Here is a 24,606-nt window from a genome sequence, read left to right on the forward strand (position 1 = left end):
GGCCTACCGGGACAAATGATATTGAGAAGAAAATTAATAACGATGAAATGTAAAGATGCGACTTTAGAAAGTTTCATAAAAGATTTCGAAGAAGTTATACGACAACTTAAAGTTACAGAAGCAGAACTGAATGATAAAGATTTAGTTTGTACATTGATATTGGCTATGCCTCAGTTCTTTGAAACAGTAATCACAATTTTGGAAAATATGAGTGCTGATGATTTGATATTTGATGTGGAGAAAGCAAAATTGAGAGTCGAAATTGAACGAAAAAAAGCAGTGAAAGGAAATCAAACAAGCGTCAATCAATGGAAAAATGTGAAACCAGCAGTATGTTCAGTTAAAGTAGGAGCTATACATGTGGAGAAAAGGATCATTTATAAAGGAATTGTTTTGAAAAATTAAATGAGAAAGGAGATGGACAAACTGGAGATATAGATAATTATCAGGAAAACTACAGAGGTTATCGGGGTTCAAGCAAAAATTTTCGAGGTCAATGCAACTTTTTTCAGAGTTCAAGCAACACTTTTCGAGGTCGTTCAGGTAACACAAACAGAGATGAAGCTAGAGGTAACTATGTGGAAAAGAAAAACGAAAATGTTGATAAATGTTTGTTTTATGACAGAATCTTGTGTAAAACAAAATCTAAATGTAAGTAATAAGAAAACTATTGTATTTTTATTAACTCTGGTTGTACTAACCATTTGGTGAATGCAAAAGATTGTTTTTCTGATTTTATATTTTTGAAAGAACCTATTAAAATTGCTGTAGCAAAAAGTGATAATTATATTGAAGGCATTGGTAATGTTAAAGCTTTAAGCAATGTAAATGGTATTGTAATATTAATTAATTGTAATATTAATTAATTGTAATATTAACAATGTCTTTTATGTGCCAAACTTGCGGAAAAATCATTTGTCTGTCATAAGATTAGAAACTGAAAATATAAAAGTAATTTTTAATGGCGGAGATGTTCTTTTGTACAGTGGGATTAATTTAGTAGGTTTTGGAAAAGAAACACTTTATATGAAATTAAATTTGAGATAGATTGTAGCGAATGTTTGAACGACGTAATTAAAAATGAGAAATTACAATTATGGCCCAAAAGACTAGGACACATCTGTAATGCGAATTTAGATAAGTTGATTAAGAAATAAATGGCTAAAGGAATAGAGAATTTAAAAGTAATCAGAATTGATTTTTGTGAGTCCTGTGTACAAGGGAAAGTGTCCAGATTAAGTTTCAATACAAGAAATGAAGCTAAACGAATAGTAGAAATATTTTATTCTGATGTTTTAGGTCCTATCGCTCCGCAGAGTAATAATGATGAATGATATTGAGTGACCTTTATTGATGACTATTCCAACTTTGTTCAGGTATACATGATTATAAGCAAAAGTAAAGTATTTGATTGTTTAAGGGATTATATCAATGAAGAACAAGCCAAATATGATACAAAAATTTCTAAATTATGTTGCAATAATGGGGGTGAGTACATATTAAATGATTTAAAAGATTTTTGCAGGGAAAATGGAACGATAACCCTGTTGAAAATTCCTATGTGAGAACACATATGGGATCCCATCCAGGATCTCTTGTGAGTTCTTATGTGGGTTCACATACAGGTTCACACATAAGATCCTGTATGAAATGGTTCCTGGGATGAACTTGCGTGAGAGCATCCTGTGTTATTGCTTTTACAGAGACATAAGATCATGCGCTTGCTCTCACGCAAGTTCATCCCAGGAACCTTTTCATACAGGATCTTATGTGTGAACCTGTATGGGAACCCACATAAGAACTCACAAGAGATCCTGGATGGGATCCCATATGTGTTCTCACATAGGAATTTTCAACAGGGAATTGACTACACGATACACTATACTCCTGAACAAAATGGTAAAAGCGAGAGGTATTACAGAACCTTACTTCAAAAAGCCAGGACGATATTGCAAGAGGCAAATGTACCAAAAGAATTTTGGAGTGAGGCTGTAAGGGTTACCGCATACGCATGAATAGGAGACTTCATAGTAATTTGGAGAATGAAACCTCAGCGGAAATATGAAACAAAACAAAACATAATATGAAAAGTATGGAAGTTTTTGGTTGCACTGCGTATTCCCATATACCTCAACAGTTCAGAAATAAATTTGATGAAAAGTCGGAAAAGTGCATAATGATTAGTTATACGTCTACAGGATACAGATTATGGAATATAGCTAAACAAAAAGTTACAGTTTCCAGAGATGTAATCTATATTAATAAAATCAGAATTCTATCTGTACATTGCCCCAAACTTGGAAATTTTCATATATTTTTTCGTTTTGAGACATCAGAATTTGATTTCTGTAAAAAAAATTTTGTCTGTCTGTCTGTATGCAAAACTTTGTTCGCGCATCACTCAAAAACGGTTCAACCAAATTAAGTGTAGTAAGGTTTTTTTTATTGGAGAAACAGCTAACTTAAAATCATCAATTCACAGAATTTAAAAATATTTAGTTGAATAAAAAATATATCCGAAAAACCGTTTTTTGGAGGTTAAAAAAATCGAAAAATCAATCATTGCAATCAATTGCTCCTAAACTTAGTGCAGGAGTATTTTCAGGTTCTCTTATTTAGAATTTGTCATCAGAGAAGTGAAATTATAAATTAAAAAATCACAAAATGACAAATTATAAAAGTTGATTTCAGAAAATGAAAAAAATAGTATTTTCGAAAATGGTTGCATTCAAAACGTATATGAAAGTATTTTTTATCATTCTAATTTAAATTTTATTGCAAAAATAGTGAAATTACGAACTTTTAATCTAAATTAATAATTAAAAAAATTTTAATCTATATTAATAAATTCAGACTTTTGTCTGTACATTGCTCAGAATCCAAAATTTTTGACATAGTTTGTCGTTATAACAACAAGGAGTCCAAAAATAGCCATAAAAAAATTTGTCTGTATGTACGCAATATTTTGTTTCAGCATCACGTAAGAACGGTTTGACCGATTAAAGTGAAACTTGGCAGTCTCTTAAGTATTAGCCTAACTTAAAATCTTTGCCATACCTGATTAAAAAATATTAATTTGTATGGAAGATATGCTACTTTTTTTAAAATTTGAAATATCAAAAATTTTTAAATTATTCATTTTTTAATAGATTGTTTCTAAACTTTCTATTCTTGGGTATTAAATGTTTTTTAGTACCATTTTAGCATTATAAAAATTACAAGGTACAACTATTATTGTAATCAATTGCTTTCAAACTTAATTCAGGGGTATTTTTAGGATCTCTGGTAAAGATTCTCACATCAAAATAAGAAATTCCAAATTGCAAATTGAAAGTATCTAGTTAAAAAATCTGAGAATTAAAAAAATCGAATAATAAATAATTGTAGTAATTGAATTTATGCGTCCGTAATTATTTTGTTTGTACAAATCTGTAATTATACATTACAGATTTGTAACCACACATCAGAAAAAATTCGACGAATATATTATAGAAGAGCAATGTACAAATCTGTAATTATACATTACAGATTTGTAACCACACAGCAGAAAAAATTCGACGAATATATTATAGAAGAGCCATAGAAAATATAGTATATTATCGTTTATAATCATAGTATTCTTTTGAATACATGTATTTTTGTTATGGAATATTCGATAAATTTTTGGTGCTGTGTGGGTGAAATGTATGACTGGTTACCTTTACGTGGTGCATCTTGGAAACAATGTCATGGAAATCTTTAAATTTAATTTTGTAAAATTAAGTTTAAATCATAATTTTAGTTAAAGGAAGATATAAGTTTTCATTAAATGTTTATATATTTTTTAAGCAATGTAAATAAATTCTGAGCAATTTACAGACGATGCTGATGAAAATACTAAGTAAATACTAATACTTTTTGTACGAAAATACTATCGGTCACGCACCAGTGATATTAGTGATAACAGAAGTGATGAGAGAAGACAACAAGGTAAAATCGAAGAGAATTCCAAATTAGCGAATGAAGTAAGAGAGGAGCAAAATGAAAATGAAAGAAATAAAGAAGGTATTGTTTTGAAAGAAAAGAGACAGATAAAATTGCCGAATAAATATGCAGATTATGAACTGTACATAAGGCATTTGATGCGATGTCGTACATTGAAGAGGTTCCAACTAGTTTGAAGGAAGTTAATGGCAGATAGGATAGATAAATGTAGATTGATGCCATGAAAAGGGAAATAGGTTTAATAGAGGAAAATGAAACTTGGGAGAAAATAAAACTTCCAAAAGGAACAGAAATACTAAATACAAGGGGGTATTTTCAAAGAACCCATATGAAGAAAAAACGCAAGATTAGTTTAAAGCTCGCTTTGTGGTAAAAGGATGTGCACAAAAAAATTCGTTTGATTTGGACAAATTACATTTTCCAGTGGTTAAAATGAGTACCATCAGAACCCTGTTGTCTGTAGCAAATCACAAAAAACATTATATTAAACAGCTCGATGTTAAATCGACATTTCTAAACGGCGATTTAAGAGAAAACATCTATCCATATATGCATCTCCATAGGTGCATCTTGGAAACAAATTCTTTAAAAATTAAAAATTTTTCTTAAAGAATTTGGCTAAAAACCAATCTTTAAAAATACGTTAAAACTTATTACGTTACTAATTACTTTATTTTTTAATTTCAGAATAAATAAAAATGAAGTTTACAGATGAGAATTAAAATATACAGGTCTATATAATTAAATATAATTTTAAATAATAAATAATAAATATTATTATTTATAGGGGGTTGGCGCGCGAAGCGCGCAGGGGGGCGAAGCCCCTCTAGTATATATATATATATATATATATCCACTAGAAGGAGTAAATTCAAAAGAAAGGCATGTTTTCAAATTAAGAAACTATATATGGTCTAAAAAAAGGCCTTAAAATGGTGGAATCAAAAAATCAACGATTTCTTAATAAGTTTAGGCTTTAAAAGATCGCAGAATGATTTTTGTTTATATACAAAAAACATTAATAGAGATCATGTATACATATTAATTTATGTTGATTTATATTATCAAGATGGAACTTATCGATTATCGAGAAATACAAAAAAGAATTAATGGGAAAATTTTCAATTACAGACAAAGGTGATTTAAATCATTTTTTAGGGCTCGAAATAAAATATGACAGAGAAGAAGGGATCTTGAAGTTGAATCAGGAGAGATATTTGAATGGAGTATTAAAACGTTTTAACTTTGATGATTGCAAACCCTGCGCGACCCCGATGTTTAATGTATCTTCCCGCGTAAAAATGAGAGTATGGGCAAAGTATGGGTAAAGTATAGACTCTGATTAATTCCCATAATTTAGTTTTCACAATAAAGAATGGCCAGAGTATGGGGAAAGAATGGGAAGAGTATAAAAGTAGTATGGGATGCGAAATTAATTAGAGGAGAGGGCCCCAAGATGGACATTTGATATAAAATTTTCGTATAAGTATATATCGCCTCGTGATTTTTTTTACTGATTTAGTTTGTTTACATGAAGCTTTTTATATAAACACGGATCGGAAAAAATTATTTTTCTTCCTGTAACACATATCACGTGGAGTTTTCGTTGTAAAAAGTTTTGTAACAGTTTTTATTTCAGTCTGTAAAATTATCTATATTTTTGATTTTAAATAGGTGTATATCATAATAACCTCATTTATTTATCGTATAAAGGTATTCTAAAATGATTCGGTTAAAACTGTGTTTGTAAATAATCTTTATTTGCGCCAAAAAAATGGGGTCATTGGTCCCAAAATGGACAGTCTGGTGGCCCTAAGATGGACATCACACTTTAATTTCTTAATTTCATTCATTTTCTATGTTACAGTTTTTAATAATGCTCTAAGCTTCATAATTGAAATTAATTCTTTTTCTACTTCGAAATTGTGTTGTTATCAATAGAAAATATGATTGCGTGCCATAACTGTCAGAGAGAAGTGCACTTAAAGTACTTTCATACGGTATACACCATTTTTAAATATCCCAAAAAGTTTGGATTCTAGAGCACAAAATCAAAAGTATGTCCATCTTGGGGCCCTCTCCCCTAATTTTTCTCAAAAATTTATAATTTTTTTCCACAGAGGAATAGTAAGGAGACCGATCTTGCTGTAGTAGCGCTTCTGAAAATGTCAGAGAAACATGTACGATAAATGCCAGTTTCACTGCATTTTACTCAACCACCAAAGTAGCTGAGCATGCGCATTAGCCATGTGCTGTCTCTGTCTCTCGCAAAAAGTGTGCGAGTGAGATCTGGCTGACGTATATTTCTCAAGTCTTCTATGCGTGTTGTGATGAAGGGGTTATGTGTTATTGTTACATGTTATTGTGTTAATATTTGACAATTAAATTGAAAACTAATAATTTCTTGGTAAGAAAAATCTTCTTCATGACATACATAATAAATAATATGTTTATAATTACTATGGCTCCATTATTCTTTTAATAATTACTTCAATTTATTGACACTTTAAATATTCCAATAGCATACATTATTATATACTTACACATGATTTTGGAGATACAATATCGCAATGGTAAATAAAATTTCTGAAATAAACACTGAACACTAAGATTTTTTTGTGACATATATGAGCGATTCTTTTTCAATCGCCCCAGCCCAAAAAGTCAATGTTCTGGGATTGGCTTCATACTTTGGTAAATTGTTCTCCTATATGATAGTAATAAATCCCTAAAATATAAACTCATTAAAAAAATATTTGTAGAAAGTAGAGGGGGTTGAAGTTTTGACGTTAAGGGTAACATTGTCATTTTCAAATCCGTATAACTATGACAAAAGTTTAAGGATTTTAAATTATCAATAATGAATTTTAATGCATTTTTCACGTACTTTTCAAAAATGTATACGAAATTTAAAAAAAAAATTTTTTCACCCCTTTTTTTCAAAATTAAAATTCATTATTGATAATTTAAAATCCTTAAACTTTTGTCATAGTTATACGGATTTGAAAATGACAATGTTACCCTTAACGTCAAAACTTCAACCCCCTCTACTTTCTACAAATATTTTTTTAATGAGTTTATATTTTAGGGATTTATTACTATCATATAGGAGAACAATTTACCAAAGTATGAAGCCAATCCCAGAACATTGACTTTTTGGGCTGGGGCGATTGAAAAAGAATCTCTCATATGTATATCGCATAACCACACTTTTCATCTGTCAAAATTGAGGTCCAATGCGCATGCTCAGCTACTATGGTAGTTGAGTACAATGCACTGAACCTGGCACTTATCGTACATGCTTTTCTGACATTTTCTAACGCAGAGATCGGTCTCTTTAAAAAAAAAATTAATTTAAAAAAAAAAATTTTTTTCGTCGGATTTCTCAAATTTCAAAGTTTTGAAAAAGTATGGGGAAAGTATGGAAAAGGTATGAGAAGAGTATGGGATGCGAAAATAATTAAATTTTCTCAAAAATTTATAATTTTTTTGGAAGAATTTCTCAAATTTCAATTTTTTGGCAAAGTCTCTTTAAAAAAAATTTATTTTTTTAAAAAACTTATTTTTATCGTCAGATTTTTCAAATTTCAAAGTTTTGAAAAAGTATAAGGAAAGTATAAAAATTGGACAAGTGCGAGTTACACTCGCATTAAAACCGAGGGTTCCGTACCTTTAAACCTAAAATTTAAGGGGGTTAAAGTGTGAAGGCAGGTGGAAAAATTCCAATTTTGTTTAATTTTTCCTGTAATGTGAGCATAAAAACACATAGATAGTCACATATAACGAAAATTATCAGTTTTTCCTTGAAAACGCTATGATTATCAACTCCAATCATGCTCACTATATTTTCTTGTAATGTATACGTAAAAATACGTAAAAATGTATAAGTTTGAAGCCCATTAGGCAGTTTTTCCTTGAAAACGCTATGACAATCAACTCCAATCGTTCTCGCTATATTTTTTTTGTAATCTACATGTAAAAATACGTAAAAATGTATAAATTTGAATCCCTTAAGATAAAATTATCTTCTTTTTTTATTCGAAAAATCCATGATTTTTTCTAAAAATATGAGTTTTCCTTAAAAACAATGTGATCAATCCTAAGAGGATTAAACGCTTTTTTCCAAAATTTTTGATTTTTCCTTGACAACGCTATATAAATCGATCCGAATCATGTTCGCTAAATTTTTCCTGTAATTTTCATGTAAAAATACATAAATGTATACCAAATTTGAGCTCTCTATGTGAAAAGATGTGGCCACTAGGGGGGGGATACATAGTCATTTTTAGGGATTTTCCGTAAAAATTCATGGTTTTTCCTTGACAATGTGATGATAATCAATTCCTATAAGATTCGCTATATTTTTCCTGTAATCTACACGCGAAAATACATATGTGTACCAGATTTCAGCCCTGTAGATAAATTCGTGTGGCCGCTAGGGAGGGGTACATGCCTTGCTTCACTAGTCTCATAATTAGGGTTCCCCCTACGGGTACGGAACGCTAAAAAGAGTATGAAATGTGCAAATAATTTAATTTTCTCAAAAAATTATAATTTTTTTGGTAGAATTTCTCAAATTTCAAACTTTTGGCAAAGTCTCTTTAAAAAAAATTAATTTTTTTAAAAAACATTTTTTTGTCACATTTCTCAAATTTCAAACTTTTAAAAAAGTTTTGAAAAAGTATGACTAAAGTATGAGAAGAGTGTGGGATGCAAAAATAATTAATTTTTTCTTAAAAATTTATATTTTTTTGGTAGAGTTTCTCAAATTTCATACTTTTGGCAGTCTCTTTAAAAAAATAGTATATTGGATGTATAGTATATTAGTATATTCGGATGATTTCAATACTCGCTGTCTGTGCGACTTCGGTTCGACTTGGCTGGACTCGACTCGCCTTTGGCTCGTCTTTGTCTCACCTACGTCGCACTAACGACAGCTAGTACTGAAAATTACATCCTCACCTAAAAAGTACTACTTTACGTGCTTGCCACATACGCTATTTTTTCGCCATTGTTATGAAAAAGTGAAACAATTTTAAAGAAAAAAAATTTATTTTTTAAAAGAATTTATATATATGATATATAATATATATAATATACATATATAATATATATGAAATAGTATATAAAATAAAATAATAAAAATCGATAAATAAAATAAAAGCAAAACAAAAATTATGCAAAAATTAACAACTGCCTAAAAAAGACTTTATAGGTCAGTTTTCTGCCTAAAAAAGTCTTTTTTCGCCATTGACATGAAAAAGTGTCTTTTTTGTGCCTGTTTTGGGCAGATAAAGTAGCACTTTTTAAGGCAGTTTGGGCCAACTGCCTAAAAAAGACTTTTTTAGGCAGCAAACTGCCGTATAAAGTCTTTTTTAGGCAGTAAACTGCCCTATAAAGTCTTTTTTAGGCAGTTGTTAATTTTTGCATAATTTTTTTTTTTGCTTTTATTTTATTTATCAATTTTTATTATTTTTTTTCTTTAAAATTGTTTCACTTTTTCATAACAATGGCGAAAAAAATAGCGTATGTGGCTCGCACGTAGTAATTTTTAGGTTCGGATGATTTCAATACTCGCTGTCTGTGCGACTTCGGTTCGACTCGGCTCGCTTTCGGCTCGACTCGACTCGCCTTCGGCTCGTCTTCATCTCACCTACAGCTCGCCTTCGTCTCACCTACGTCGCACTAACGACAGCTCGTACTGAAAATTACATCCTCACCTAAAAAGTACTACTTTACGTGCTTGCCACATAATATACTATTATAGGGCAGTTTTCTGCCTCAAAAAGTCTTTTTTAGGCAGTTGGCCCAAACAGCCTTAAAAAGTGCTACTTTATCTGCTCAAAACAGGCACAAAAAAGACACTTTTTCATGTCAATGGCGAAAAAATTAATTTTCTTAAAAAACTTTTTTCTTCGTCTGATTTCACAAATTTTAAATTGTTGAAAAAGTATGGGGAGAGTATGGGAGGAGTATGGGATGCAAAAATAATTAAATTTTCTTAAAAATTTATATTTATTCTCAAATTTCAAACTTTTGGCAAAGTCTCTTCCCTGTTGAAAATTCCGACCTCGTTTACGACGTCGTATTCTAAGTAGTTTGCGACGTAGTAAACGACGTGGAAAACAACGTAGAAAACGACATAGTAAACGACATAGTAAACGACGTCGTAAATGAAAGCGGAATTTGAGATAGCAAATGACTTCGTTTGCGATGTCGTATACGATGTTGCAATAATTATTTTAATATTATTTATTTAGTAATTTAGTAAGTACCCAATGGGAAAAATACCATAGGCGAATTAATGGCAACCATCATTTTATTATTTTTTAATAGTTATTATTATTATTTTATTTTTAATAATTACATTAAAATAAAAAAATAGGAAAAGAACTAGGCGCAATTGCGCCTACATCTAGGGTTTCGTGGCGCTTTAAATTTTAATTAAAAAAAAAAATAAATCAAAAATAAATAATAAAATTTATTTTATAAATTTTATGTACTATTAAATTTTATTTATTTAGAAAAATTTTTATTATAAATTAATTATAAATTATAAAATATTAATTTCTATAAAATAATTCTCCCCCAGACAGTAAATTCGAAGAAAATCAAAAATTGGCAAAATCAAAATTCAAAAAGGTAAATGAAAAAAAAGAAAGAGTGGCTGTGGAGTGGAGGTCTTTCTTCTATCATTTATCTTTTTTGATTCACAAACAAAAACATTAGGTAAAATGTCCATTCGATAATGTCCTCTATTAGGACATGTCAACTATAGGGACATGTCAACTATTGGGACATGTCAACTATTGGGACATGTCAACTATTAGGACATGTCAACTATTGGGACATGTCAATTACTGAGACATGTCAATTATAGGGGCATGTTAACTAATGGAACATGTAATGTCCATTCATGTAATGCCCATTCGGGAAAATGTCCATTCAGTAAATGGAGATTTGGGATCTGTGGGGCCCCAAAATTTGAATTTGGGATCTGTGGTGCCCCAAAAGTTTAATTTGGGATCTGTGGGGCCCCAAAATTTGAATTTGGGATCTGTGGTGCCCCAAAATTTTAATTTGGGATCTGTGCCCTAAAATTTGATTTTGGGAGCTGTGGTGCCCCAAAATATACTACGGACAGACGGACGCCAAAGTGAAACTATAAAGCTTTCGGCCATGGGCCACGAAACCCTAAAAATGGTCATCAAAGTATTAGGGAAATCATTTCTTCCAAAAAAGAATTTGTCTCAAATCCAAAAAATAGGAGAGACATCGGGCAGAAAAAAATTTCGACAAGAAAAAAATTTTCGATCACTGCTTATATACCAATCTAATGGCACCACAACTGCGTGAAACAGTTATGATGTTCGCCCTCCCTGTGGCGTTGAGCGAACTAAAGTCCAGAGCTGAGCCATCAGCGCAGCGCGGGAACATTTGAAAAATTTGATTTTATTAGATATTTTATTTTATTTTAAATATGACAAATAATTAACTTAATAAATAATTAATGTCATAAATAACCATTAATAACATAATGTCATACTTAATAATTCGTTAATTACTTATTTTTAACGAAAATTTGTCAAAAAAAAAAATTTGTGGCCAAAAAAATATTACGATAAAGAAAATAATTTTTTTGTTAAATTTTCGTAGTAAAAAATTAATTAACTAATTATTAAGCTAATTATTTGGGGCGGTTCAAGTTCTACACATTTAGATTCTACACCGTATAAATTCTACACGTTAAATTCTACAATGTTGTATTTTAAACTAGTTTAATTTTGCACAATTTATTTGTTAAATTCTACACAGTTAAATTGCACACCGACAAACTCTACACACATTCATATTTAAAAATAAAAATTAATTCGTTAAATTCCACACAGTTAAATTGTACACCGTTAAAGTCGACGGGGCGGTATAGATTCTACATAAATAAACCCTACACGAGAAAATTGCGCACCGATAATTTTACAAAAAAAAATCCTACACTTGGACAATAAGCAAAATAAAATTAATTAACAATTTTTTACTTTACACAATTAAATCAAACATAATTTTATTCTACACATTCAATTGCACACAGGAAAACCCTACACCGTTCACTCTGAAAAAAAAAATTCTACACAATAATATGCGGAATAAAATTTAAAAACAAATAATAAAAATTCTAAACGATTAAATACTACAAAATATAACCGTACAAATTAAATTCCACTCAGGAAAACCCTACACGATTAACTCTGCACAAGAAGATACTGCACCTTATATACTTACTCATAAGTATGTTTATTTATTAAAAAAACAGGGTTGCCATGTCGACTGTGTAGAATATAAAAAATTCTAATTAACCGTGGAGAGTTGTGCAGAGTTAATCGTGTAGGGTTTTCCTGAGTGCAATTTAATTTGTACGGTTATATTCTGTAGTATTTAATCGTTTAGAATTTTTATTATTTGTTTTTAAATTTTATTCCGCATATTATTGTGTAGAATTTTTTTTTCAGAGTGAACGGTGTAGGGTTTTCCTGTGTGCAATTGAATGTGTAGAATAAAATTATGTTTGATTTAATTGTGTAAAGTAAAAAATTGTTAATTAATTTTATTTTGCTTATTGTCCAAGTGTAGGATTTTTTTTTGTAAAATTATCGGTGCGCAATTTTCTCGTGTAGGGTTTATTTGTGTAGAATCTATACCGCCCCAAAGTCGACACACGTTTATATTTAAAAATAAAAATAATTTTGTTAAATTCTACACAGTAAAATTGAACACCGTTAAACTCTGCACAAATTTGTTTAAAAAAATGATAATTATTACTATAAAATTCTACACAGTTAAACTCTACAAAATAAATTTCTTCGCATCAGTTTATTAGTTGTGTTAAATTCTGCACTGTTAAATTCTACACACGTTTATATAATAAAAAATATTAATTTTGTTAAATTCTACACAGTTAAATTAAACACCGTTAAATTCTGCACAAAGTTAATTTAAAAAATGAAAATTATTACTGTAGAATTCTACACAGTTAAATTCTACAAAATAAATTTATAAATTTTGTTAAATTCTGCACTATTAAACTCTAAACACGTTTATATAATAAAAGAAATTAATTTTGTTAAATTCTACACAGTTAAATTGAACATCGTTAAATTCTACACTAATTAGTTGTTGGATAATTAAAATTTTTTTTTTAAATTCTACACAAGTAAATAGCACACCGTTTACGCTACACCCGTTTATTATTTAAATATAAAAATAATTTCAATAAATTCCACAGAATTAAATTGCACACTGTTAAATTCTACACAAATTTACTTAAAAAAAGACGTTGACAGTAACGAATTTTATTGTGTGGGATAGTAGCGGCAATGCGTTACAATATTTTAGCAAAAAAATTTGAAAGAAATTAAAAAATAGTTCTATAAATTTGGTAAAAAAATTAGCTTTACGTTAGTAAATAAACACAAATATATATCAAAAAATAATATTCGGGTAATGTTATATTAAATTTAACTTAGTTAGCTTAATTAAAAAATAATTTTATCAATAATTTAAGTGTATAGAATTGAAAATAATCAAATTTTTCTAATAAAAAAATGTGTAGAATTTAGCGGTTTAAATTTGAATGTGTAGAATTTTACAATAATAAATTTAAAAAAAATAAATTTTAATTATCCAACAACTAATTAGTGTAGAATTTAACGATGTTCAATTTAACTGTGTAGAATTTAACAAAATTAATTTTTTTTATTATATAAACGTGTGTAGAGTTTAACAAAATTTATAAATTTATTTTGTAGAATTTAACTGTGTAGAATTCTACAGTAATAATTTTCATTTTTTAAAATAAATTTGTGCAGAATTTAACGGTGTTTAATTTAACTGTGTAGAATTTAACAAAATTAATATTTTTTTTATATAAACGTGTGTAGAATTTTACAGTGCAGAATTTAACACAACTAATAAACTGATGCGAAGAAATTTATTTTGTAGAATTTAACTGTGTAGAATTTTATAGTAATAATTATCATTTTTTTAAACAAATTTGTGCAGAGTTTAACGGTGTTCAATTTTACTGTGTAGAATTTAACAAAATTATTGTGCAAAATTAAACTAGTTTAAAATACAACATTGTAGAATTTAACGTGTAGAATTTATACGGTGTAGAATCTAAATGTGTAGAACTTGAACCGCCCCAAATAATTAGCTTAATAATTAGTTAATTAATTTTTTACTACGAAAATTTAACAAAAAAATTATTTTCTTTATCGTAATATTTTTTTTGGCCACAAATTTTTTTTTTTGTCAAATTTTCGTTAAAAATAAGTAATTAACGAATTATTAAGTATGACATTATGTTATTAATGGTTATTTATGACATTAATTATTTATTAAGTTAATTATTTGTCATATTTAAAATAAAATAAAATATCTAATAAAATCAAATTTTTCAAATGTTCCCGCGCTGCGCTGATGGCTCAGCTCTGGACTTTAGTTCGCTCAACGCCACAGGGAGGGCGAACATCATAACTGTTTCTCGCAGTTGAGGTGCCATTAGATTGGTATATAAGCAGTGATCGAAAATTTTTTTCTTGTCGAAATTTTTTTCTGCCCGATGTCTCTCCTATTTTTTGAATTTGAGACAAATTCTTTTTTGGAAGAAATGATTTCCCTAATACTTTGATGACCATTTTTTTATTTTAATGTAATTATTAAAAATAAAATAATAATAATAACTATTAAAAAATAATAAAATGATGGTTGCCATTAATTCGCCTATGGTATTTTTCCCATTGGGTACTTACTAAATTACTAAATAAATAATATTAAAATAATTATTGCAACATCGTATACGACATCGCAAACGACGTAGTAAACGAAGTCATTTGCTATCCCAAATTCCGCTTTCATTTACGACGTCGTTTACTATGTCGTTTACTATGTCGTTTTCTACGTCGTTTACTACGTCGCAAAGTACTTAGAATACGACGTCGTAAACGAGGTCGGAATTTTCAACAGGGTTAAGAGACTTTGCCAAAAGTTTGAAATTTGAGAAAATCTACAAAAAAATTATAAATTTTTAAGAAAAAATTAATTATTTTCGCATCCTATACTCTTCTCATACTTTCGCTATACGGTTTCAAAACTTTAAAATTTTTTAAATCTGACAAAAAAAAATTTTTTTTTTTAAATTAATTTTTTTTTAAAGAAACTTTGTCAAAAGTTTGAAATTTGAGAATAAATATAAATTTTTAAGAAAATTTAATTATTTTTGCATCCCATACCCTCCCCATACTTTTTTAAAACTTTGAAATTTTTGTCTGATTTCTCAAATTTCAAGTTTTGAATAAGTATGGGAAAAGTATGGGAAGAGTATGGGATGCGAAAATTATCAATTTTTTTCAAAAATTTACTTTTTTTTGTCAAATTTCAAACTTTTGGCTAATTATCTTTAAGAAAATAAAAAAAAAGAATATAAATTTTTGAGAAAAATTAATTATTTTCGCATCCTATACTCTTCCCATACACTGGCCGTTCTTTATTGTGGAAACTAGAGCATGGGAATTGATCAGAATCCATACTTTACCCATACTTTCATTTTTACGCTTAACACAATATGTTAGGAACGCCTCCTGATATTAGTTTTTCAGTTAATTTCTTCAGCAGACTTCAAGATAAAAAATCTGACGAAGTATGGATATTTTTAAAGAGATTGTTAAGGTATCTCAGGGGATCAAGATCAGTTAATTTGGTATTTGAAAGATTATATCGCGAAACTTTGCCAATGATTTGTTATGTGGTATCAGCTTGGTGGGACAGATTGTCGGTTAGGAAGTTTTTGATAACGATTTTTGGGAATACCGTAAGTTGGATTACCAGAGAGCAGAATTGTGTGGCACTCTCGAGTTCGGAGGCAGAATTTTTTATTTACTAAAAAACAACTATTAGATATCAGTTTAACAGTTACGTGGTTTAAGCTTTATGAGGATAATCAGGGCTTTATTTCATTGATTAAAAATTCTGAAAACAACAAAAGCATCAAACATATTGATTTAAACTATAACTTTGTGTGTGATATTTTAAACCAGAAGGTTATGTCATTGGAATATGTTTACATGTTAGGTGATGTCAGAGGCAAATAAACTCGGCACCCAACTAGCACGTAATATTACAACAATATTACCCGGTAACATTACAGTAATATTATACCTAATATTAAGGTAATAATACACGAGAATATTGCACTAATATTAGAAGAATATTACCCGGTAACATTATAGTAATATTATACCTAATATTAAGGTAATAATACACGAGAATATTGCAGTAATATTAGAAGAATATTCTTTCACGAAAAGAATGAACCCAACCAGAGAATCGAACCCCGAACTCAAGGTACACAAATCCAGAGTTTTACCAACAAGCCACACTGACTTACAATATATTTGTGATTGTTATGCTTTATGAGTAACTTAAATCAATCTGTAATATTACTGTAACATTTCCGTAATATTACAGTAGTATTATTCGGTTATATCACCATCAGGCGGACATTTTAATATCACTGTAATATTCCAGTAATATTACCGAGTAATGTTACTGTAATATTATGTGCTAGTTGGACAGACGAGTCTGTCTGTCGAGTTTTTTCCCTCTAACCGCCTAACCTGCAAACTTTGAGTTCCAACCGCTTCACACTAACAATAAAACCACGGAGTAGTATAAGGAGACCGAACGACGTACATTAAAAGTGGACCAAATTTTGGTAACCGCTTAGTGTCATGAAAGTACGTAATGAAACACAAGCGCTCTCGTGGGAAGTACGTAAACAGTGGGAAAAATTAGAAGTACGTTGAACATAACCCAAAAATACATTGCTCCTTATTTTTAAAACTTTTACAATGGCTGACTGTCCAGCTGAGTTTAACATAATCAGTGGCGCTAGTGTTCCATTACGTATTTTCATGACACTAAGCGGTTACCAAAATTTGGTCCACTTTTAACGCAGATGTAACATGAACGTTCGGTCTCCTTATACTACTCCATGAATAAAACGAGGTTCCGAACATATGTGATATAAAAAATCGTATGCACTCCGATAAGTCCTTTATGTGCCTCGCACATAAACTCGGCCTTATCTCACTCGGCGTATAAAGGTGCTTTTATACCTCAAATTTCGATCAGATGAACATTATTTCTGGACTATGAAAATGCGTGAAAAATCATTATCACGGCGGGTATTTTTGAATTGTTTTAAACAAAAAATGTTTTTTTAAGAAATATAATATTAAATAATTGTTTTAATATGTAAGAACACTTTAAAATAGTGATAGAAAGATGATTTGATTGAAAAATTTAGCAAATTTTGCTTTAAAACGTTTTCTGCTACAAGAAAGTGTAAAATGACGATGTTTGTGAAATGGTTTGTACAGTGCTTCTTTCTTGTGAGTGTCTCTCAGAGTTTTGTTTGCAATTCTGAAGCTACCAATTAAAAGCTGACATAATTCCGAATTCAACAATCCAAATGGGCGTGTCAATGCAATAATCGCACACTCTAATGGTAGTCGGGTAGCAGTGGAAGAGCCATTGCCGCTCACTGCTACCCGACTATCATCAGAGCGAGCATCCGAGCGCTCGACCGATTATTGCATTGACACGCTTAATTAGCTAACATTGCAATTGTTAATAAAAAATGTTTTAATCAAAAATATTTTATATTAGTCTCGTTGGATACAGAATTACGTCAGCTTTCAATTGGTAGCTTCAGAATTGCAATAACTTTATTTATTTGTAAAATATTTCATTTTTTATTAATATCAATTATTTAATTAATTAATTTATTTATTAACTAATTAATTAATTAACTAATATCTCGAAAATAACGATAAAGGACATTTAAATATTTTTTGTATTGAAAGTATACATTTTAAACTTTCTAAAAAAAAAATTGAAAAAGAAAAAAAATACCGATTTTGAAAAAAGTCAAAAAAATTTTTATTTTCAAAAAAGTGGTAAAATTTTGTATTTTTTTCACCATTCGAAAGAGCAGGAAAAAACCATTCAAAAACATATAGGTCAAATTTTTTTTCATCTTTCTGTTTAAAATTTATGTCTTCAAATACTCACTGTTTTCATTTTTCAAAAAAATTCAACCAACCCCTCCTATAGTTTTTGATAAAAACTAATAATACTTCGTGGTTAAAGTACTCACCCATAGGGCTAAACTATGTGCTACTTACACCTCGATCCGACCAAATTTTTCACTTAATACGCTACAGAAATTTTACTTCATGTATAAGCTTACAGAAATATGCTGTGTTGTGTGGTTAATGTTCACTTTTACTTGCCACCAACCTTGTTTCTATATATATGTAACTTGAATCAAGTTTAACCGATTTAAATTTGGGTTAAATTCATAGAACTTTGACTATTGTATTTTAAATGACTATAAAAGTTGCTCTATATTTTATTTCATTCTTTATTTATAAGTTTATATTGCTTTTTCACTATAACATAAAAGCCATGTAAAACCTGGATTTGAATCTGATATAACACTATGAATTCCGACAGATGTAGGAAGAAACTTTCTTTTATTCGGGACGTATTTGCATTCTATCCGACATTTTAAGCAGGAATATGTAAATTTCTAGACTTACTACCCTTTAAAGCTGTATTGCAACTATATAAAATACTCAAGCAAACGAAAAATGAGTAGTAGTGAGATAATTAGTTCACCCAATGATAAAAAAAATTATTATAAAAATACTGTTGATTATTGCCTGGCTGGCTATGTCAAAAAGGTTCAAGACTGACGTGGAACCACAAATCAGCATCAGCAGTATCGCAACTGGTCTGAATCGGTCTCATGATCGGTCAGCTCAAGATTCCGACGAGGAACTCACCGTATCTGTCCTGCCGCCCTGGCCGAATTTTAGGCAATTTCATTTTTTATACATATTTATTTTTCTCCTTTAATTTTTTTTCTTCTATATCTTGGCTACAATCTTTTCTCGTATTAACACCTTTTACTACATTTTTTATTTCTCATCTTTATTAATATTATGGTTGTTATTACTATTATTACTATTTCCACTATAATACTCTTACATTTGCATAATTATCATTAATTTAGTTGCAAGATATATATATATATATATATATATATATATATATATGTGTATGTAAATATGTAATGTCAGTAAATACATACATTGTAGGTGTAAGCATTCATATATTTTTCATATTTTCAAATTGCATTTTCATATCTTATTTTATTATTTTTAAGAATAATAATTTATCATATTATAAAATATGACTCTGTCCAGCATTTATAGTAAGAGCATTTTGAATTTTATTACTTACAGTCATGCCTCACTAACTGTCTGAGCTTGGGACAGGGTGTCTCGGTAACTGTCTTACCTGCTAAACCACGCTTTCCTGGTAATGTGGTGGGAATTACAGGACTGTACACTTAACATGTTTATTAAATATTCATTAGACATTTTTGGGATCTCATTATTTTGTGTGTCGGCTCTGGCGGAACTGGTTAACAGCAATAGAGAAAGTAGAATAAAGTGAAGAGCGAAACAGTTAATCAAATTAGAAAGTAGACACTTACTGAGGTGGACATTAAGTGAGACCTGACTGTATTTATTTATGATTATGCAGCAAAGCAATTTTCAATTTGTAGAGTACATTGATAGAAATAATTTAGTGGATTTTACCATCTACTAGTGGATTAGAATCTAAAATATTTCTTTATAAAATTATTTTGTAAACAATTCATATATTTCTATTAAACAATAATAATAATTAAAAATTCTGCAATCAAAATATGTCAGTATGTTAGTATACAATTATCAGCTGGTTTTGTCCATCCGTTTTGTTTGCAATGCTTTTTTGTTACGTTTAGATTTTTTATTTTGACACAAATTTTCTCAGTATATTTGTATAATTTAATGGTTAAAGGAGCCATCATTTATTGCAGAATCTACTTTACTCATATTGCATGAGAAGCTTACATATATAAATATAGTTATATAACGAAATTTCTATCAGTGTAAGCTGAATGAAATAATTGAGTTGAAGAAATTACTCACTGGCCCTTTTTCGCTTATAAGGTTGGATTATACCCTACTGAAAAATCCCACATGGGATTCCACATGTAAACCTATGTTAAGAGTCTTAAAAGGTTCCCATATATAATCACACCGGAATTTCGGACAGGATATAATGTAATAATCCACCTTAATCTCTTATGGGTTCCCTAGTTGGATACCATATAGGATCACTAGTGTTTGATTATTTACAATAATATTTTTTTATCGAGGAAATTTTCATTAACAATAAGACCAAACTTCCTTTGAGTGGAATTTCTATCAATTTACAATCAAAGTTTCTAGACAGTATTATCATTTAAATTCAATTTGTCGTTAACGAAATATTATCAATAATATAACGTGGTATCATATATTTATAATTAATTTGGACATAAGAAATCATATAGGATTTCATGCAGATTCTGAAATATCTATCTAAGATTTCACATGGAATTATATAAAGGAAACAATATAGGATTTCTTATAGAAATTTTCATTTGGCAGACGTATCGAACATCTAAAAAGAATACCCTATTGAAAATCCCTGCACAAGATATTGTACAAGAAAATGTACATGTTTAGCAGCTGAACTTGTTCCTGTTCTGGTACAAAAACAGAAAATGTACTATTTCGGCACCAGAATTTAGAACAAGATTTTGTACAAGTAAACATATTTAATATTTGTATACAAGAAAATGTACACGTTCTTGTACAGGTTCATTTATGTCTTCGCTTAGTAAAAATTAAAAACTATAAATGCTGCGCAGTAGTTTTCTTTTAGGACTTTACAGCTGCGCAATAATTTTTAGCATACATAAGTAAAAAGTTATTTAATCATTCTAAATTATTAAAATCTCAAATCTTTTTGAAAATTTTTTTTTAATGAACCTGTACAAGAACATGAACATATACATGTTTAGCAGCTGAACATGTACATTTTCTTGAACAAGATCTTTTACAGGGATTTTCAATAGGGTAGAGTTATGAAAAGAAATAATAGCACACGGAGAGAAATAGATGGTAAGATCTTAGTATCTTAAGATGGTTAGAAGTAGATGTTATCCGGTACCACCATTATGCTACTTGGTACCATCTAAGATGTTACAAAAAATATGGTTATGTTACCCACTATAATCAAGATGTTACTCCGTACAATCTGGATAGTAACTGATAGAATCTAGATAGCTGTCTGTATATATGTAAGATCAAATATGGTACCTGGTACTATCTAGATAGTACCCCGTACCATCTATTTCTCTCCGTGCACAATTGAAACAAACGATTGACGTTTTATGATTATATCTGATCTCCTATTAGTAAAAGTCACTGAAAATCAAGAACAAAAATATATTCTTCTCGGAAAAGAATTACAAAAAATAGATAAAATATTGTGTAGTTTCTACCAGCGATTTTTCTTGTATTGTAAAAGAAACTAACAACATTATTTCCTGTGCTCTTTCTTCAATAAAAATTAAATGTGTGCTCATGGCACAGTGAGACGAAATACACGTCTGTGGAGAAATTAACATACACTGAGAAAAATGTTTAGTATCATCTACCAAAGTTTGGTTCTCTCTACCAAATTTTTTATTTGATATATGTGCAACTAATCCGTTTGGTTCGGGCTACTAAATTTTTTCGTTGAATCATTTTGTTCGGTCTACCAAATTTTTTGTTTTGCACAACTAACTTATTGTTTTTAAGCAAACAAAAAATTTAGTTAAATGAAAATTTTTTTTTTGTTTTCTCAACCAACTTATTTTTTTGTTTCACCCTTTTCTCTTTATATAACCTACCTATGCCTACTTAAATTAATTTCTATCGCGGAAAAAACCTAACACTGCTGGGGCTCGAACCCTCAGACTACGCAACGCTAGTCGAGAACGCTGACCACTACTCTACGAATCCTACTAACAATTTGAGATTAAATCATTTTCACAATGTATAAAAGCTGGAAAAAAACTTTCGTTCTTGTAACAAGTTTTATTTATTTATTTTCACTACACAAACTTTTTTTTTTAAAAAATGTCTGAAAAACATAAAAACTTCAACACTGAAACTTCACGACGCGAACGACATATGGTTAATGTTGACATCCCGTGAATGGGAAGCGACGCCATATTTACGAGAAGAGCGCGTGCGCAATACAGCATGTCAGCTATTTAGTACTGGGAACCAAACTATTTAGTTCGTAAGCATGAAAACTTCAAATATGAGGCAAAATTCATGAAATGTCCGAACAAAAAATTAAAAGTTCTCAAATTTAATCCATACTTTTCTAAAATGTTGTTATTGTTGGTGAGAGTCTAAAAATCAATTATTATTGAATTTAATAAAATAGTTTTTGAATTACAACGTTTTTAATTTTTGACTTTTGAAAAAAAAATTTTTTTTCAATGTACAATATTTATAAGTAGAATGCATAAAAGTTAACATATATATAATGATTTTTAAAGCTTTTTTGACGGGCTACACGCTGTTAATAAAAATTTTTTTTTTTAAATAACATTTGACCTTGAAATTCAAGGTCAAAATGTTAATTTACGTTTATCTCAAAATCGGATTTTTTAAAATTATTTTTAACTATCTCAATGGAAAGCTTGACTAATTTCCTACAAAACATGTAATTTTCAGAGTGGGATCTTTTAAAGTTTTTGAGATATTAATTAATTAATTAATTAATGTTTATAACAAATGAAATATTTTACAAACGAATAAAGTTACCGTAATTCTGAAGTTAGTAATTGAAAGTTAACGTAATTCCGCATCCAACGATCCCTATATGAAGTATTTTGGATAAGTAGATTGTTAATAAACAATTAGTTAACATTGCAATTGTTTATTAACAATCTACTCATCCAAAATACTTCACATAGGGCTCGTTGGATGCGGAATTAGCTTAACTTTCAATTGGTTAGTTTAGATTTACGATAACTTTATTTGTTTGTAAAATATTTTATTTTTTACTAACAACAAGCATCCAAAAGCCCAATATGAAGTATTTTTGTTCAATTTTAGTTAAATAACAATAAAAAATGAAATATCTTACAAACAAATAAAGTTATCGTACATCTAAACTAACCAATTGAAAGTTAAGCTAATTCCGCATCCAACGAGCCCTATATGAAGTATTTTGGATGAGTAGATTGTTAATAAACAATTGCAATGTTAACTAATTGTTTATTAACAATCTACTTATCCAAAATACTTCATATAGGGATCGTTGGATGCGGAATTACGTTAACTTTCAATTACTAACTTCAGAATTACGGTAACTTTATTCGTTTGTAAAATATTTCATTTGTTATAAACATTAATTAATTAATTAATTAATATCTCAAAAACTTTAAAAGATCCCACTCTGAAAATTACATGTTTTGTAGGAAATTAGTCAAGCTTTCCATTGAGATAGTTAAAAATAATTTTAAAAAATCCGATTTTGAGATAAACGTAAATTAACATTTTGACCTTGAATTTCAAGGTCAAATGTTATTTAAAAAAAAAAATTTTTATTAACAGCGTGTAGCCCGTCAAAAAAGCTTTAAAAATCATTATATATATGTTAACTTTTATGCATTCTACTTATAAATATTGTACATTGAAAAAAAATTTTTTTTTCAAAAGTCAAAAATTAAAAACGTTGTAATTCAAAAACTATTTTATTAAATTCAATAATAATTGATTTTTAGACTCTCACCAACAATAACAACATTTTAGAAAAGTATGGATTAAATTCGAGAACTTTTAATTTTTTGTTCGGACATTTCAGGAATTTTGCCTCATATATTTTTTGGTAGAGCCAACTAAACTTCCCGATTTATTGCCACTTTATATTCTGTTGTGACAACCATATTTTAGTAACGCCAACTAAAAAAGCTCAACTAAATTATTTTCTTATTATTACGAAATTATTTTTCTCAGTGTAGAGCCTACAAATTTCCACCGATTTTGACCAAAGGAAGCTATGCAAATTTTTGAGAAAATGTCTTTTATAACGAACACATTAAACAGATACTTATATTATTTTGTAAAGTCATCAAACAGTTTGTCAGATGTTCATTATTACAAAAAGTATATTATCGTATATATATTTTTATGAACATTGATGATATCAATTATTAATTTTGTCAATTTATATAGTTTTAAATAATTCATTGCGTTAATGAATAAAAATGACAAACTTTTTCCATCTTCACAACACAAAAATGGTATGTGAGTTTTAATACCTAATTTTAATTTGAAGTTTATTAACTTCGACATTTTAATTTAGAATTACATGAACATCAACTTAAATTTCAATCAAGTGAACGCTGCTTACATTCCAATTTTATCGAAAATGAATTAAGTAACAATGTTGATATAGTAATTTATATAATGCTAATACCTAATCAGCACTCAATTTTTTACCAAAATTTTCTTAAGTATATAGAAATATTTTCATATAATATAAATAAATAGATCAGGTCTAATATATTGACTAACTTGTGCGCGCTGAGACTAAAAATTCCGTAACTTCTAA

General features: G+C 29.0%; 1 protein-coding gene across 7 annotated transcripts in view; it reads left to right on the forward strand.

Moving 5' to 3' along the window:
• Positions 1-24,606, forward strand: part of LOC127278580 (potassium voltage-gated channel protein eag) — a 1,151,741-nt gene that overhangs the window by 1,014,122 nt on the left and 113,013 nt on the right. Inside the window, exon 14 of one of the 7 annotated variants that reach the window (XM_051300366.1) lies at positions 18,789-18,978. The exons of the other annotated variants lie outside the window; for them this stretch is intronic. Within the exon in view, the coding sequence (XP_051156323.1) occupies positions 18,789-18,963 (175 nt within the window). The 3' untranslated portion in view covers positions 18,964-18,978. Of the gene's footprint in view, positions 1-18,788; positions 18,979-24,606 lie in introns of those variants that run through there. 7 annotated transcript variants of the gene reach the window in all.

This window comes from Leptopilina boulardi, unplaced genomic scaffold (assembly GCF_019393585.1).
Source record: "Leptopilina boulardi isolate dan_hultmark-lab unplaced genomic scaffold, ZJU_Lbou_2.1 LbouV2_208, whole genome shotgun sequence".
Lineage (NCBI taxonomy): Eukaryota > Metazoa > Arthropoda > Insecta > Hymenoptera > Figitidae > Leptopilina > Leptopilina boulardi.